This window comes from Poromitra crassiceps, assembly GCF_964638095.1.
Source record: "Poromitra crassiceps genome assembly, chromosome: 11".
NCBI classification, from domain to species: Eukaryota; Metazoa; Chordata; class Actinopteri; order Beryciformes; family Melamphaidae; genus Poromitra; species Poromitra crassiceps.
In genome coordinates, this window is record NC_139643.1 from 44,049,555 (window position 1) to 44,066,848 (window position 17,294).

The 17,294-nt window shown below is 47.3% G+C and overlaps 1 protein-coding gene across 1 annotated transcript in view; it reads right to left on the reverse strand.

The window, feature by feature from the left end:
- The window catches only part of samd12 (sterile alpha motif domain containing 12), a 185,280-nt gene that overhangs the window by 112,171 nt on the left and 55,815 nt on the right, over positions 1-17,294 (reverse strand). The window contains 1 exon segment of the mRNA XM_083646608.1: positions 12,525-12,665. Coding sequence (XP_083502734.1) covers positions 12,525-12,665 — 141 coding nt within the window.

Here is a 17,294-nt window from a genome sequence, read left to right on the forward strand (position 1 = left end):
ATGGGTCTCGACAAGATTTCGTCCAATGGGAAGCGCCCCATTAGGCTATAGGACGCAACCTACAGCGATGCCTCAAATGCTAGTGGACATCTCGCAGCCGAGGACTCTCTGGGGACTGCGAAAGAGCAGCAGCGCACCTCGTGTGATGTCAGTGGATCTGTCAGAGCTATCTGTTTTCCTATGCCATGGGTCAGGAGGCCAGGACCAGCTAGCATATACACACACACTCAATGTGTCAGGCATGGCTATAGCGCTGGCTCCGTGCCCCAGGCTATTCCACCTGTGCACCTTCACTCCTTTATTTATTCTCTCCATCTCTCTGCCCCCCCCCCCCCCTCCTCCTCCTCCTCCTTCACCCTTTGAATTCCAGCAGTGCCCTCTCTGCCCTCAGCTTCATTAAGAGATCTGCACATGTTGTTCATGCTCGGCTGCGTCCGGCTCTGCTGTCCTTGGGAGAGAGAGAGAGAGAGAGAGGTCCGGCTCTGTTGTCCTTGGGAGAGAGAGAGAGAGAGAGAGAGAGAGAGAGAGAGGTCCGGCTCTGCTGTCCTTGGGAGAGAGAGAGAGAGAGAGAGAGAGAGAGGTCCGGCTCTGTTGTCCTTGGGAGAGAGAGAGAGAGAGAGAGAGAGAGAGAGAGAGGTCCGGCTCTGCTGTCCTTGGGAGTGAGAGAGAGAGAGAGAGAGAGAGAGAGAGTGTTGGTGGTTTGTTGTAATATTCGTGCATTCCCTGCTTCTCCTGTGGGTAAAACGAGATGAAGTGTGCTTCGCCTAACCTTGATGTTACTCGACTCCCTCTCTGCTCCCTTTCCTACAGAAGAAAGAAAATGGCCGCCCGGCAGTCCAGTAAGAAGTGTTTGTGAGCGAAGCCAAAAAATTCTGTAATAGGTGGAGGGAGTCTTCAATACATGTCAAGGAGAATGATAGCTTTGAGGTAATAAAAACGGGAAGTATTATTTTCAATATGCCACACTGGTTCATTTTCTCTTTCTTTCTTTCTTTCTTTCTTTCTTTCTTTCTTTCTTTCTTTCTTTCTTTCTTTCTTTCTTTCGTCACGGAGTCTTTGCTTTCACAATGGGCGATGCAATTGCTGGCTGTATTTCATAACACTATTAGCATCATGTGAGTTGGGGCAGCCATGCTGTGCTGTGGTACTCCGGCTCACAGACGCCTCCAGAGAGCCGCGGCGCTAACGAGCGAGGTTAGGGCAGACGGTGTCGCGCGGGAGCAGCCAAGCCATTTGCTCCGAAATGACATCTCCTTTGTGGCTACGAGCCCATATTAGCTCCTAATGTGCAGTGTCACCTACGGCCACACGGTGTTGATATCCAGAGAGAGGAGCGAAAATGAAATCGGGGTGGGGGGGGAGACTTTATTATGGTGTGATAGTATTACCATGCACCTGAGTTATGTATCTATATGGGTAAGGGGGTGAAAAATTTATTCACTTTTGTCAGGCGCGGGCGTTCACTTTGTCTTCACCTTAATCACATCTTTCAGGCATCGAGCCACGGAAGGAGTCTCTGCGGGGGGAATCTCACTGACAGGAAATTATGAAAAAGAATTAATTTGACCTTCCCTTCCAGGGAGAGAGGGATAGAGAGAGGCAGAGAGAGAGAGAGAGGCAGAGAGAGAGAGAGAGAGAGAGAGAGAGAGGCAGAGAGAGACAGAGAGAAGCGGAGAGAGAGAGAGAGAGAGAGAGATAGAGAGAGGCAGAGAGAGACAGAGAGAAGCGGAGAGAGAGAGAGAGAGAAGCGGAGAGAGACAGAGTCTAGGGAGGTTTAAGGAGTGCCTCCACTGGGGGCAGCATGCTGCGGAGCTCCTGGATATAATGAGAGCGTTCAGGAGCAAGATGTCCTCGTCACTAAAAAGCCCAGAGGAAGGACAGTAGTCACCCAGGGCTCCTTAAGTCTTTAGAGTGACCCGATTCAGACAAAGACTCTGGAGTGAAGACACTGGATTCTATCAAGAAGCACACACACTCTAGTTTGCCTCAACAGGCCCTCCTTCGCTTGCAGATAGCATACAAAGTACTTGTGGAAAAATGCTCTCCCTTTAGCCAGCGTCACATTAAAAAGTGATGTATTTGGTAGCTGCAGGTCATCTCATAATCAGAAGGTCGTAAAAAATGAAGTCCTATTACTCGATTTAATCATTTTGAACTACAAGAAGCAACATTAAAAGTTGGTGGTTTGGTGGAGATCTATTACTTGAGGACAAGCGCCGACTCAACTCAACTCCATTATTCCCGTGTTTGTTTGCGGTACGCTCAGCGGAGCTCCTCTATTCGCTCGGGCACAGTTAGCACGATGACCTGCTCTGAGAGATAATGGAGGACTCTGCGTTCACTGGAGATCTTTTCTGACTGAAGAGGTTTCCTCTGTGGAGCCGTGGAGAGAAGAGAGATCGTTCACGAAGGCGCCTGGAGCAAAAGGAACCAGGGTCTGCCGCCGCACAACAGGAAGCTTCCTGCACTCACTGCCTCGGGGCTGCAGTTCTCTGCGAAAGCAGTTATTGAACTGTTTCACCCTGGGACTCAAATTAGAAATGTACTCTCTCCTGTCTGTCTGCTGTATGAGGCTGAGAGAGAACAGATTGCTTCTCTTGTCATTTGGGGGAGCGTATCACAACAAGGCCAACTGCCAACATTAAAGGGACACTCCACTTTTTCGGGAGTTTAGCTCATTTGCCACATCCCCCCACCCCCACATCACCAAGATACACCATGCCTTTACCGGCACTGTCCGTGCAGTTTACAGTGAGCTAGCTACAGTCGTGAAGTTAGTTAGTATCGCCATAGAATGGAGGCTAATGGTACAGCTGTTAAAAATCCACCAAAACACACATCTTCACGGCGGCAAAATACATGTTGTGCTTCGGGTACTCGCCACACGATGAAATATGAATCCAAAATGCACATAATCGGTCTTTTTGAGAGGGAAAGAGGTCGGCGGCCATGTTTGGAAAGTAGTGCCGGCTATGGCGATACTAACTAACTTCACGACTGTAGCTCACTGTAAACTGCGCGGACGGTGCCGGTAAGGCATGGTGTACAGCAGTGATACTCAACTGGCGGCCCACGGTCCACATGTTTTTTTTTACAGTGCACCTGAACAGAACATGCAAGATACCCGCTGAATAAGTGTCCAAATGTTCATGTCATTCTGGCCAATACTCACACTTCTGTTATAGCATTTCAGCCTGGAATATGGAATATCTTTCAATAATCTATGATTTAGCTGCTAAATTGTCAAATACCGCCGTCTGCTCGCTACCCAGGCACTTATGTATGTACTTAACCTAACTACCTATCCGGTGTGCAACATTGTCAGACTAAACTTCGGCTGACACCCCAAAAACCTGCAATCTGCTACAGAAAAATGTATATTGTTTGTTTATTAACTGGCCCCTGGCCTTCTATCATTTCACGAAAGTGGCCCACGGGCAAAGCAAGTTGAGTATCCCTGGTGTACAGTATATTGGTTATGTGGGGGGGGGGGATGTGGCAAATGAGCTAAACTCCCGAAAAAGTGGAGTATCCCTTTAAGTCCAAATCCCAGGCCTCCCAAGACCTTTTCCACTAAGAGAAGAGTTCTCCTCTCACTTTAAGGATACTGCAAAGCCTATCATCTATATTTGATTAGCGACAGTGCTGATGTCAACAAAGATGACCCATGTAACAGTACACCTGCAATAGTCATCCTCTAGTGCTGAAAGTACAGAATCAAGGAATGAGGCAAAGGGCAAACTTCTCGCAAATGTTTAAAAAAAAGCTAATTCTGGACGATGTTAACAGGCTGAAATGCACAAAGTGGAGAGAAGTGAAGGCGGTGAAGAATCTGTCTCATTTCTTTCAATGTTGTCTTTCCCCCCTCCCTCTCTTTTAAACGAGCCTGTTAGACTGAAGGAAGCATACAGCGAGGCTGTGTCTATATTCAAAGCTGAGCACTGGATACTCAGAAAAGCACTTTCATAAAGCGCTGTCAGCTGCGTAATTCAAGTTTCTTTAAGAGTGATGATTTCACAAGCCAGTAATAGCATATTTACTGGTATGGGAGTGTTATTGAAAAACTCTGAAATGATTACAAGCATGAAATTGAATACAGAAGAAGAGTAAAATGAGTTTTTGTTTTTTTTTAGGAGTGGAGAAATGCCTAACTTTCCAATCGTTGTGTTAAAGACGATCCAGAGAGAGTCAGTGCAGTCACTCCCCAGTGGCTTTTACACATGACTGAGTGGCTAAATGACATTTTCAACAAAACAACCTAATTAATCACAGCATTCTCTCCCCCCCCCCCCCCCCCCCCCCATTTTGCCACATTTCAGCTTTTTGAACTGTCAGAAAGTGTGACAACCCTCCCCACTCTCGGTTCTGCGACTTGCAGTGGGCCGGGTCGTCATTGAGGCTGATTGGGTGCACCTGGGCCCGGTGTACTCAAGTGCTTCTCTCCCTCCTCATACTGATGCACCTTTTGTTCTGTTTGTTTGTTTAATGTACTGTAGTTTGTGTTGTCTAGTTTCCCCCCCCCCCCTTAGTTTTAGTTATAATAGGACATAATCATATAATAATAGTTATAACAGTTGAGCAGGCGAGCACGCGAAGCACGCTAGAAATGAGCGCGTGAGGCGCACGATTTTCTAGTTGTTTTACCTTTAAAACAATCATTGATTAACTAAAAAACTAAGTGAAAATAACTGGACAACACACACGGTCTCGTTAAGCCTTAACGATGACCCCACGCCCACTGCAAGTCACAGAAGCAGGAGAGTGGGAGGGTCGTCCCAGAATGCATCACTCACTTTATTTACCAGCGGACAGACATACAGTATGCTTCTGTTTTTAGCCCGGCACTGTACATTTTGTCTCGTTACCAAAGATCTGTGTTTGTTTCCATGGACACAGCTATTGAAGGATAAATATAAAATGAATACAATGAATGCCTCTGTATCAGACATAGACAGGCCAGCTTTTGCAATATGTCAAATCAAAAACATATCCTTCAACAACACAATCATCTTGGACAGGTCTTCCAGAGTCTAGCCAGCTCTGTAAGCCATCTTTTAAATCACCTCCTAAAAACTTTTACAGGCTTGCTTTTATGCATCTTTTTTTATGAACCTTCTTTTTCATGTTTGACGTGCTTTTCATGGGTCTTGTTTTATGGGCCAATTTGGTTTTCTGTTGATTTCATCTTTCGTTTTTATTTACTCCTTTGACAAACACGATGTATTTTACAATTAAAAATGGACACTATTAACTATGTTTTTCTGAGAAGTTCCGGAGAAGTTGACATTGAAGGATACAAGCGATATGTAGCCTATACATCTATGTGAGCTAAGCAAACAAAACAAAAAAACACTGGTGTCTTATAGATGTAGTATGAATAGGAGTTTCATGTGACTGACTTTGCTTAAACTAAGTAGTTTCCCCATCATTGGGCCTTTTTCACCAGCAGCCATTTTGTGTAGGAAGTAACACAGGCGCAAGCAAACATTAATATGGGTTTCCAACTTCCAATCCATTTAGGGGTTCCATTGCCGTGTGGCCCTTGTTAATGTTTTGCTTTGCCCCTGTGTTACTTCCTGCCTTTTAGACACAAAATGGCTGAGGTGAAAAAGGCTCTCATACCCTCCTTTCTGCGATGTCACCCTGGCCTGTGCTGTGCCCAGTGTGGCTGCTGCGTGTCAGTGGTCCTCTGAGGCTGTAAGCTGAGTGGGGCATGGCTGTCTGTCTGTGTGGACAGCATCGGTCAGTCTCTGTTGACTGTAAGCGATAGGGGATGAGCCTCCCTCTCCGCTGCCCCCGGTGGCACAGAGCGAGGGTAAATCTAATTATTTCGCTGGCATGGCCCAGCAAGCCTTAAAGGTTAATCACTGTCCGTCCTGGCTAATTCTGTCTGGGTACACTGCAGTAATTACAACACCCGCCTGCCTCTCTCTCTCTCTCGCCCGCTCTCTCTCCCTCACCTTTTCACTATTATGTACCTCGCACGCTCTCTCTCTCTCTCTCTCTCTCTCTCTCCTGCTCGCTCTCTCGTTACACAGTGTAGTGTATCCTTCTCTCTCTCACTTTAGTCTCTCTATCCTGTTCCTCTCTTTGTGTGCATGTCGCTCATGATCCCTCCCTTTCTCTATCAGGCATCTTCTAGATGTATGTAGGTGCCAACACACACACACACACACACACACGTGCGCACACACGCACACACACACATACACAAGTTAGACCTGTCACTGTGCCAGTTGGTGTTTTTCAAGCCTCCGTTTCATCTGCCATCTGATTGGACAGGAAGGAATGGTTCCTTTTCTCACCTCCTCTTCTTCTCACGCTCTCGCTCTTCTCCATCTTCTCACCGCCTCTCCTCTCTCTGTCTTTCTACCTACTTTCTCATCACCTGCTCTCTCCATCTCTCTCTCTCTCCATCTCTCTCTCTCTCCATCTCTCTCTCTCTCTCTCTCTCTCTCTCTCTCCATCTCTCTCTCTCTCTCTCTCTCTCCATCTCTCTCTCTCTCTCTCTCTCTCCATCTCTCTCTCTCTCCATCTCTCTCTCTCTCTCTCTCTCCATCTCTCTCCTCTCTCTCTCTCTCTCTCCATTTCCCTCTCTCTCTCTCTCTCTCCATCTCTCTCTCTCTCCATCTCTCTTTCTCTCTCTCTCTCTCCATCTCTCTCTCTCTCTCTCTCTCTCTCTCTCCATCTCTCTCTCTCTCTCTCTCTCTCCATTTCCCTCTCTCTCCACTCACTCACATCACTGTTCCTTCTCTCCATCATCCCATCACCTCTCCCTCTCCCGTATCTTCTCATCTCTCTCTCACTTCTCTCTCTCTCTCCCTCTCTCAATTCAATTCCATTTCAATGAGCTTTATTGGCATGAAAATAAAGTGCTTATATTGCCAAAGCAAACAGATATGAACAATAATGCAACAATAAAAATGATATATGTACAATCAAAAATACATGTACACTCAAAAACCCTAATAAATAGGTAATTATAACTCAAATATGACAATCAATCAACAAGCAAACAGTCAATATAAAAAACGTATACTGTATATATTCGCTCTCTCTCTCTCTCTCTCTCCCTCCCTCTCTCAGTTTCCAACATGGTTACAGCTGTAACCCCCCCCTAGCAACAGCTCTAGGAAGTGTGCCCTGCGCCTAGAAATTATTACCCTTCCATCTCCTTCCTTCCATTTTCTCAGACCCTGCAAACAGCATGTCCAGAGGGGACAGCCCTGCAAACAGCATGTCCAGAGGGGACAACCCTGCAAATAGCATGTCCAGAGGGGACAGCCCTGCAAACAGCATGTCCAGAGGGGACAACCCTGCAAACAGCATGTCCAGAGGAGACAGCCCTGCAAACAGCATGTCCAGAGGAGACAGCCCTGCAAACAGCATGTCCAGAGGAGACAGCCCTGCAAACAGAATGTCCAGAGGAGACAGCCCTGCAAACAGCATGTCCAGAGGAGACAGCCCTGCAAACAGCATGTCCAGAGGAGACAGCCCTGCAAACAGCATGTCCAGAGGAGACAGCCCTGCAAACAGCATGTCCAGAGGAGACAGCCCTGCAAACAGCATGTCCAGAGGGGACTGCCCTGCAAACAGCATGTCCAGAGGAGACAGCCCTGCAAACAGCATGTCCAGAGGGGACTGCCCTGCAAACAGCATGTCCAGAGGAGACAGCCCTGCAAACAGCATGTCCAGAGGGGACTGCCCTGCAAACAGCATGTCCAGAGGAGACAGCCCTGCAAACAGCATGTCCAGAGGAGACAGCCCTGCAAACAGCATGTCCAGAGGGGACTGCCCTGCAAACAGCATGTCCAGAGGGGACTGCCCTGCAAACAGCATGTCCAGAGGAGACAGCCCTGCAAACAGCATGTCCAGAGGGGACTGCCCTGCAAACAGCATGTCCAGAGGGGACTGCCCTGCAAACAGCATGTCCAGAGGAGACAGCCCTGCAAACAGCATGTCCAGAGGAGACAGCCCTGAAAACAGCATGTCCAGAGGAGACAGCCCTGAAAACAGCATGTCCAGAGGAGACAGCCCTGCAAACAGCATGTCCAGAGGGGACTGCCCTGCAAACAGCATGTCCAGAGGAGACAGCCCTGCAAACAGCATGTCCAGAGGGGACAACCCTGCAAACAGCATGTCCAGAGGGGACAGCCCTGCAAACAGCATGTCCAGAGGGGACAGCCCTGCAAACAGCATGTCCAGAGGGGACAACACTGCAAACAGCATGTCCAGAGGAGACAGCCCTGCAAACAGCATGTCCAGAGGAGACAACCCTGCAAATAGCATGTCCAGAGGGGACAACCCTGCAAACAGCATGTCCAGAGGAGACAGCCCTGCAAACAGCATGTCCAGAGGGGACAACCCTGCAAACAGCATGTCCAGAGGGGACAACCCTGCAAACAGCATGTCCAGAGGGGACAACCCTGCAAACAGCATGTCCAGAGGGGACAACCCTGCAAACAGCATGTCCAGAGGGGGCAGAATAGCAAACTGTCCTTTTCACACCGTCTCCTAATTTTGTCCTCCCGACGGACCGAACCTTCGCTGACCTTCACATCAAACATTATACGTTCACTGATGTAGCTGGTAAATCAAAAGCTGGATGAACCACTGTATGGCCTGATCAGCATAAGGCAAACAACCTCCAATATCAAACCAAAATCACCTATATTGTCAGAAAAGCATAAATCTGTGTGATTTACTCCTTACTGTAAATAGCCTATCCTCACCTAACTTACACCAGTCTGATCCTACAGTAGCTTCAAGTTCCTATAATGATTCTTATCGGTTTATGTCGCAAATAATTTAGGTCAGCCTAAAAAGATGGGTAGACCCAATTTCTGCAAATAAAAAGTGGGTTAACTCCGTTTAGGTGGGTTTACCCTCGGCTACGTCCCTGACTGCATTCTCTGTCCCTCTTCCCCCGGGTTATCTCCTCGCTCTCTGCCTCCACATCTCTCTCTCTCTCACTCGATAAATCTACTCCCACACCCCCCCCCCCCCAACCACCCCCTCCTTCTTTGCTTTCCCTCTGTCCTCTCTCCCCACGGCCCAGGCAGGCTCCACACTAACAGGCTGCTTCCTGCTGGGGCCTACGGAGGCCTGTCGCTGCCGAGGCTGGTGGCCTGTCGCCTCCCATATCGTCACTACTGAGGAGAGGAGAGGACGAGAGGGGAGAATGAGGGAGGATGCGAGAGAGGGACCGGGGACCAGAGAGGGAGGAGATGAGAGAGGGATGCTGAGAGAAGCCCTTAGCAAAGTGTCATCGCTCAGCAAAACTCCCTCTCTCCCTCTCTCTTTCTCTCATCCCTCTCTCTCTCTTCCACTCGCTAGTGAGGACCAAAACAGTGGCAAGGGAGAGGAGCTTGCTTTATTACACTTCACCGTATATTGTTCTCCAAAGTCAATTGGCCCGCTCTGACAACACTTGGGCTCAGCCACTGGTCTGCTTTTATCTATAAAGCCATTCTACGTAGACTCCCATGTTATCTATCGGTCTTTCTGTCCCCAAAACATGGTACTTATGGGTTATGTCTCAGGACACTTTGCTTATGGCTGTTATGGCTGTAGCCAACAGCAAGACCAAGTACCACTATGTACCAAACCAAATTTACAAAGTACCACTTCCCACTGAGTATACCGACAATTTTATTCATAAAAACAACAACCACCAACAAATAACCAAGACAACAATTATCATGCGCAAAACTGACACAACAGATAAACATCTTATTCACTGAGAGGCTGATGGCATGGCAGTCAGCAAGGCTCTTGGGTACCACCAGGTGGAGCCTTGCGGACCACGTTTTGGGGAATGACTGACCTACAGAATGGGCTTAAACTCCAGGACCTAGTCACTCTCACTGAATTTAAAAGCATGGTAAACTCTATGGAATCTAAGTCTATTGATACTTGCAAATATGATTAATTCAATTAAATTAATTGATCATATGATTTTATTTCCCCCTGCACTCTTGTTGTATTTTACTCTGAGCTTGACTGTTGTCCTGTGAGTGAGTTTTATGTTTTGTGTCTGAAACGGCTGCCATTCTTGGCCAGGTCTCTCTTGTAAAAGACAAACCTGGTTAAATAAAGGGATAAAACAAAAAGCTTTCTAAGAATTTTGCCGAGTGACAAAGACTTCCTAGAAACGTGCTGCTGGTAAACATCTGTTTGGGTGTCTGTGGACAGACGGTGGCTGATGTGGTAGCTGCTGATGGGGGCTGCTGCTAGTACTGGAGACAGAGGAATGAAGCTGGTAGAATTGGCTGAGGAGCAGACATGAGTAGCTGAGAAGGAGGAGGTGCGAGTGAGAGGCCAGTGATTGGCCATTATTATGAGACCCGCTAGCGAGGGTTCATTATGCCCGGTGAAAAATGCATAGTCCATAAAGCACAGAAATGAGTTTATGGTGGTCGGGTGCTGAAGAGTAAAAATAGAAAATTGCAGGAGGAAATGTTCTGTTTCTTACGGCGTAATGTATCTGTGTTATCACAAAATGCTAATTCTGTGAAATTCAATAGTGGTAATAATGTGAACCGGTTTGGTGCGCACTGTATATATATCCCCCTATGTTCAGTTTTCTGTCATTATGCTTAGATTTATACTTTGCATGTAATAAGCAGATTCAATTCTCCGGTTTCCAACCAACTTGATGTACGATGTAACAAAAAACACTTTTTGGTGAAACTGTGAAGGAATTTGATCTGCTGTCAACGGGCCAGCTTCTGACTGTCCTTCCACTTGAAGATTGTTGTGCCTTGTGTGTGAAATAGCACCTGTAGTGATATGGTGAGATGAGTACTACTTACTATATACTCTGTTGGGTGTCACTGAGTTACCATGAAATGTAAATATGTATGTGTAATATGTATAATATATAATTAGTTTTCATTCGTCACTACCTGTAGGCAGAAAAGTGTCCATACCCGACACTAGACTTTCATCTGGGCAAATAGAGTGAATATCTCTCTGGTAATATACAGGGTCTCTGGTAATATACAGGGTCTCTGGTAATATACAGGCTCTCTGGTAGCGATGATACACTCTTCTCTCTCACCGCTCCACTTTATGATTTAAGCTGGTAAGACGGGTGTATTTGTACAGAAAATGCTTGCCTCCGTGCAGCTTTAAAACATGCAGCGATTTCCATGACAACAGATGGCGTGCACATAAATGTGCCGCACTAGATGATATGAATATGGATCTAAATGTGAGGTGCCAATCCCCCCCGTGTGAGATCTGTGAACTCGTAGTCAGGGAGAAGTACACTCAGAGCCCATTTACACCTGGCACTAACATGCGTTTTCTGTGATCAGATTGCAATCGGATAGTACTTGACCACTTGAAAGTACAGGCGTCAACGCCCCCAAGACACATTGAGGAGGGATTGCGATCTGATCGGCCAAACCACCTCCGGAAGTGGTCAGGGAGACATTGTGACCACGTTGAACACAAGTGTAAATGCAATGCGTCCTCTCAATCCACATACAACAACAGTCACCAGTGTTTTTCTGCTGCTCTATGCTATGGAGTTATTATGCTTAATTATGTTTAAAGTATGTTCATGCCATTTGCACATATGGGCAGTGAATACGCCACTGTCTGTGGCGTGTCTTACTGCTTTATTGCTTGTTGCCTCTTGTTTTTATTTATTTATCTTTTATTTTTGCACTATGCTACAGCACAAGAATTTCACACGTGATACTTGTACTACGGAGTGACAATAAAAATCTTGAATCTTGAATCTTGAATCTTGGAGTTTGCATGGATGTGATCGCAATCAGATCTCAATGTGGACACTGGAGACTATCCAACATCATACACCCTCGCCCAGTAGACCCAGCGGAGGCCGATTAAGACCCGGACCCGCGTCCCGGAAGCAGCCGCTCACGTATCAGCCTTCCTACTCTGTCTGCAGCGTTGCCCGCGGAAGGGTTGATCATGCCCCAATCCGCTGCAATAGAGCTAGTACTACACCGCAGCATTGAAAGACCCTTCGGTGCATGGAGGGCTAAGGCTCTGTGGGTTTCTCCCGGCCGCGCTCCTCCTTCGTCTCACCAGACCCTCCCAAAAGGCAATCCTACTATGCCGCACCATAGACAAAGAGGATGCCTCTTTATATTTTATATATTGTCATATAAAAACGTGTGTAGAGCACAGTGGTAGAGTACATGTAGCCTATGTTATGAAAAAAGTATCCATCACTGCTGTAATTTTAAGGAAAATAAAAATATATATATATTTCCTATCTATCCCTTGCTGCCACTGGAGAAAAAAAAAAAAAAAAAAAATCAACCAATGCTGAAGATCCTTAATGTTGATCCTAGATGTTGGATTAGTACCAGGTGACACCTGGGTGTAAATGAAATCAGGCTAATGGGGTCAAGCAATATCCGATTGCAATCTGATCACAGAAAACACATGTTAGTGCCAGGTGTAAATGGCCTATGGTTGGTGATGTGTACCATGTGGTGAGAGTATTTCAGATGGTCTCGAGGGGTTTGGCTGGTAAGGTCTACCTTGTGTGAGTAGCTGGAGGGTCCGGACCTCCTCGCGGACGCGAAGCTGCAGGACCTGCTGGAGGATGTGCTGCCGCTGGGCTTCCTGCATGATGCCCATTCGCTCCAGCTTCCTGTCCGTCAATCTCATCAGAGCCCGCCCTACGCACACAGAGACGGGGAGAGGTTAGGGGAGGAGGAGGAGGAGGAGGGAGCCGAGGGGAACACGAGGAATCCAGTATGCAGAGCCAGAGGCAGTCGTGAAAGGACATAGATGACATAGATGGCTTCCCATCCCCTACCGCATCAACTACAAAATCCTGGTCATCACTTACAAAGCCCTTCATAAACTGGCCCCCCCTTACCTCACAGACCTCCTCTCCCCCTACCAACCCTCCCGGTCCCTCAGATCCTCCTCAGCCGACCTCCTTTCCACCCCCAAGTCCAAACTCCGCAGCTTTGGGGACAGAGCTTTCTCTCGGGCAGCTCCCAGACTCTGGAACGCCCTCCCCCAAGAAATCAGAACATCAGAGTCCCTCACAGTCTTCCACTCCCGCCTCAAAACCCATCTCTTTTCCACCGCCTTCCCTTAGTCCCTCTGCTCCTTCCCCCCATCCTTGCTTGTGTGCTGTCTCTGTCTACTGTCTTGTCCCACCACTATCGCCCCCCCCCCCCACATAGTACTCAGTGTTTAGTGTAATCTCTGTCGTTATATGTTCACTAACGTCTCCCCCCGCCCCCCCAGTGTTTAGTTTTGTTTAGCCTATTGTAAAGCGTCTTTGAGCCCTGGAAAAGCGCTATATAAGTCCCATCTATTATTATTATTATTATTATTATAGATCAAGCATTTCAGATACACGCACACAGGCAGACACATGCATGCCCACAGCCCACATACACAGACAGAACACAATAACAACTGTAACAGCCCAACACAAATCATGCATCACATGTTGACGGCAACGTGTACATTTTTAAGGCTTGTCAATGCTGCAGCATGGCTTCTGACATAAAAACCAAAACTGTTTTTGAAGAAGCTTTCCCTGTTATATGGATCTGTTATATAGTGAGGCTGCTGCTGACAAAGTTAGTCCAGCAGCTCAACACAACGCTGGGTTTGTTCTTTCCTAACATAACACACACACAGCACACACACTTTACATAATTATCAGCGTGTCCCGTGAGCAAAAAAACTCCCGCACAGCTCCTTCTTTCATTTCAAATCCTCGTATAAAATCCATAATTTAATCATCCGATCGTTTTCTATGAAGGGGATTTGGGCGGCCGATAAAAGGCGAGTTGAGTACGGTCTAATTAATAACGCTCGTTAGGAGAGCCTTTGTAACGTGTGGGATGGTGTGCAGATAGCAAAATAATTTGTAGTAATTACTATGCATTAGGTTGGCCCCCCCCCCACCCCCACCCCACAGGTCCCATTGCTCCTGTGGCCTAATGGCTGCCTGGGCAGAGATGGATTCTGATTGGCTGAGAGCCAGGGTACAGATCACTCCCGATAGGCTAACGGAGCTGTTAAGGTGTGGGTTTCTGATCTCTCAGCATTGCCTGTCACATGCCTCTCTCTCTCTCTCTCTCTCTCTCTCTCTCCCTCTCTCTCCCTCTTCAGTGCCGTCCAACCTAACAAAAAGACAGCAACTGTAGCCACTGCTGCAAAAGATTCAAATCGAATTTTGATTCTTTAAATTGGTGCACTCACTCTTACTCAGTGTTCTTTTTAAACACCACTACAGAGAGAACGGAGGACTTTGTAATTTCATGCCTATTGACTTGTTTGGGAAGATTTATTGTGGATCTTTTTGGGTGCCGGCCAAGCCCCACGCCGCACGTTTCTTCGCCACCGCGGCACAAAAGCGAGTAGTCGGGGGAGGGAGGGAACGCTTAAGTGTCAGTGTCAGTGTCAGTGTCAGTGTCAGTGTCAGTGGTAGAAAGTTTGACTGTGTTCGACCCCATTTTCTCCCGCTTAACAAATGGATCGCTTTGCTCGGCGTTCTGGCCAGATGGGAGTAAAATGCCGAACATAGTTAAAGACGCTCCGACGCAAAATGGCTTTGAAAGGACCCATTACGTAAACACGGGGGAGCAATGGAGTCACAAAGACTCTAGGAGAGGAAGAATATTAAATGGAAAGATGGAAAGATGGAGGGTAGCGGGATAGAAAGAGAAATTGCGGCTGGTGAACCGGGGAGGAGGGAGAAGGGGGGGGGGCTCAATTTGGCGAAGAAGAGAGATGAGAGTGATACAGACAGAGTGTTACAGACAGAGTGTTACAGACAGAGTGTTACAGACAGAATGTTACAGACAGAATGCTACAGAGTGTTACAGACAGAGTGTTACAGACAGAGTGTTACAGACAGAATGTTACAGACAGAATGCTACAGACAGAATGTTACAGACAGAGTGTTACAGACAGAGTGTTACAGACAGAGTGTTACAGACAGAGTGTTACAGACAGAATGCTACAGACAGAATGTTACAGACAGAGTGATACAGACAGAATGTTACAGACAGAATGTTACAGAGAGAATGTTACAGACAGAATGTTACAGACAGAATGTTACAGACAGAGTGTTACAGACAGAGTGTTACAGACAGAGTGTTACAGACAGAATGTTACAGACAGAATGTTACAGACAGAATGTTACAGACAGAGTGTTACAGACAGAATGTTACAGACAGAATGCTACAGACAGAGTGTTACAGACAGAGTGTTACAGACAGAGTGTTACAGACAGAATGCTACAGACAGAATGTTACAGACAGAGTGATACAGACAGAATGTTACAGACAGAATGTTACAGACAGAATGTTACAGACAGAGTGTTACAGACAGAGTGTTACAGACAGAGTGTTACAGACAGAATGTTACAGACAGAGTGTTACAGACAGAGTGTTACAGACAGAGTGTTACAGACAGAGTGTTACAGACAGAATGTTACAGACAGAATGTTACAGACAGAATGTTACAGACAGAGTGTTACAGACAGAGTGTTACAGACAGAATGTTACAGACAGAATGTTACAGAGTGTCACAGACAGAATGTTACAGACAGAATGTTACAGACAGAATGTTACAGACAGAGTGTTACAGACAGAGTGTTACAGACAGAATGTTACAGACAGAATGTTACAGAATGTTACAGACAGAATGTTACAGACAGAGTGTTACAGACAGAGTGTTACAGACAGAGTGTTACAGACAGAGTGTCACAGACAGAGTGTTACAGACAGAGTGTTACAGACAGAGTGTTACAGACAGAGTGTCACAGACAGAGTGTTACAGACAGAGTGTTACAGACAGAGTGTCACAGACAGAGTGTTACAGACAGAGTGTCACAGAGAAACCCAACGTGTGCACATAAAGCACGCCGTTATGAGTCTATAAATATTGACCAACCATCACTTGGCACCTCATCATGCAACCAAAGATAGATCGGCATGGCAACGGAGGCTGACTGCTTCAGTGATATCCATCTTCAATCACAGCAGATAGCAGAGACACAACGCTGCATTCTAATCAGGGGCTAAAACAAGTTTATTGATCTCGATTTCACAACATGGAAAATAGCTTTCGGCGTTATTTATCAAGCCATCTACACGCGTTCGTTCAGAGAGAGTTTTCCTGGTATAATGAAAAGCGTGCTGGGCGTAATTGGACGTTAAAAAGCATTTAGCAATGCATGTTTAATTTATCTCGGAAGATGGTCTCCTCGGGGCCGGATCTCTTCAGACAAACACCAGTGGAAAGATGTGTTGCTGTGCGCAGGTGGAGTGCAGCAAATGCCTGGAAGATGAGAGGCTCTCAGGCGGCCAGTATGAATGAACAGACTGCCGGTTCTGGCCCGGTGGAGAGCCAACAGTGGGTCGGTCGGCGCTGGCCGATCAGTTTCAGTAGGGTGGAACGCCTCTGTAAGCAGTCCAGACTCTCTCTCGCCCTGCTGCAGCTCTGAGCCACTGGCTTCAACAAATAGCACCGGGCCTCAGCTGGGAATTTTTCAAATCACAATTAATGAATACACTGAGCAGTGTAGCACGGCCGTGAGGAGGTGAGGGGGTTAATACACTGAGCAGTGTAGCACGGCCGTGAGGAGGTGAGGGGGTTAATACACTGAGCAGTGTAGCACGGCCGTGAGGAGGTGAGGGGGTTAATACACTGAGCAGTGTAGCACGGCCGTGAGGAGGTGAGGGGGTTAATACACTGAGCAGTGTAGCACGGCCGTGAGGAGGTGAGGGGGTTAATACACTGAGCAGTGTAGCACGGCCGTGAGGAGGTGAGGGGGTTAATACACTGAGCAGTGTAGCACGGCCGTGAGGAGGTGAGGGGGTTAATACACTGAGCAGTGTAGCACGGCCGTGAGGAGGTTAATACACTGAGCAGTGTAGCACGGCCGTGAGGAGGTGAGGGGGTTAATACACTGAGCAGTGTAGCACGGCTGTGAGGAGGTTAATACACTGAGCAGTGTAGCACGGCCGTGAGGAGGTGAGGGGGTTAATACACTGAGCAGTGTAGCACGGCCGTGAGGAGGTGAGGGGGTTAATAATACACTGAGCAGTGTAGCACGGCCGTGAGGAGGTGAGGGGGTTAATACACTGAGCAGTGTAGCACGGCCGTGAGGAGGTGAGGGGGTTAATACACTGAGCAGTGGAGGTGAGGGGAGCAAGACTAGTGCAGAGATTCAAATCGCAATGACATGGCATTTGGAGAGCATCCTGCATCTTTACTGTGATGTATTTCCTGTTGAAACAGGATGTCAATCGCGTGCCTCCTTTCAAATA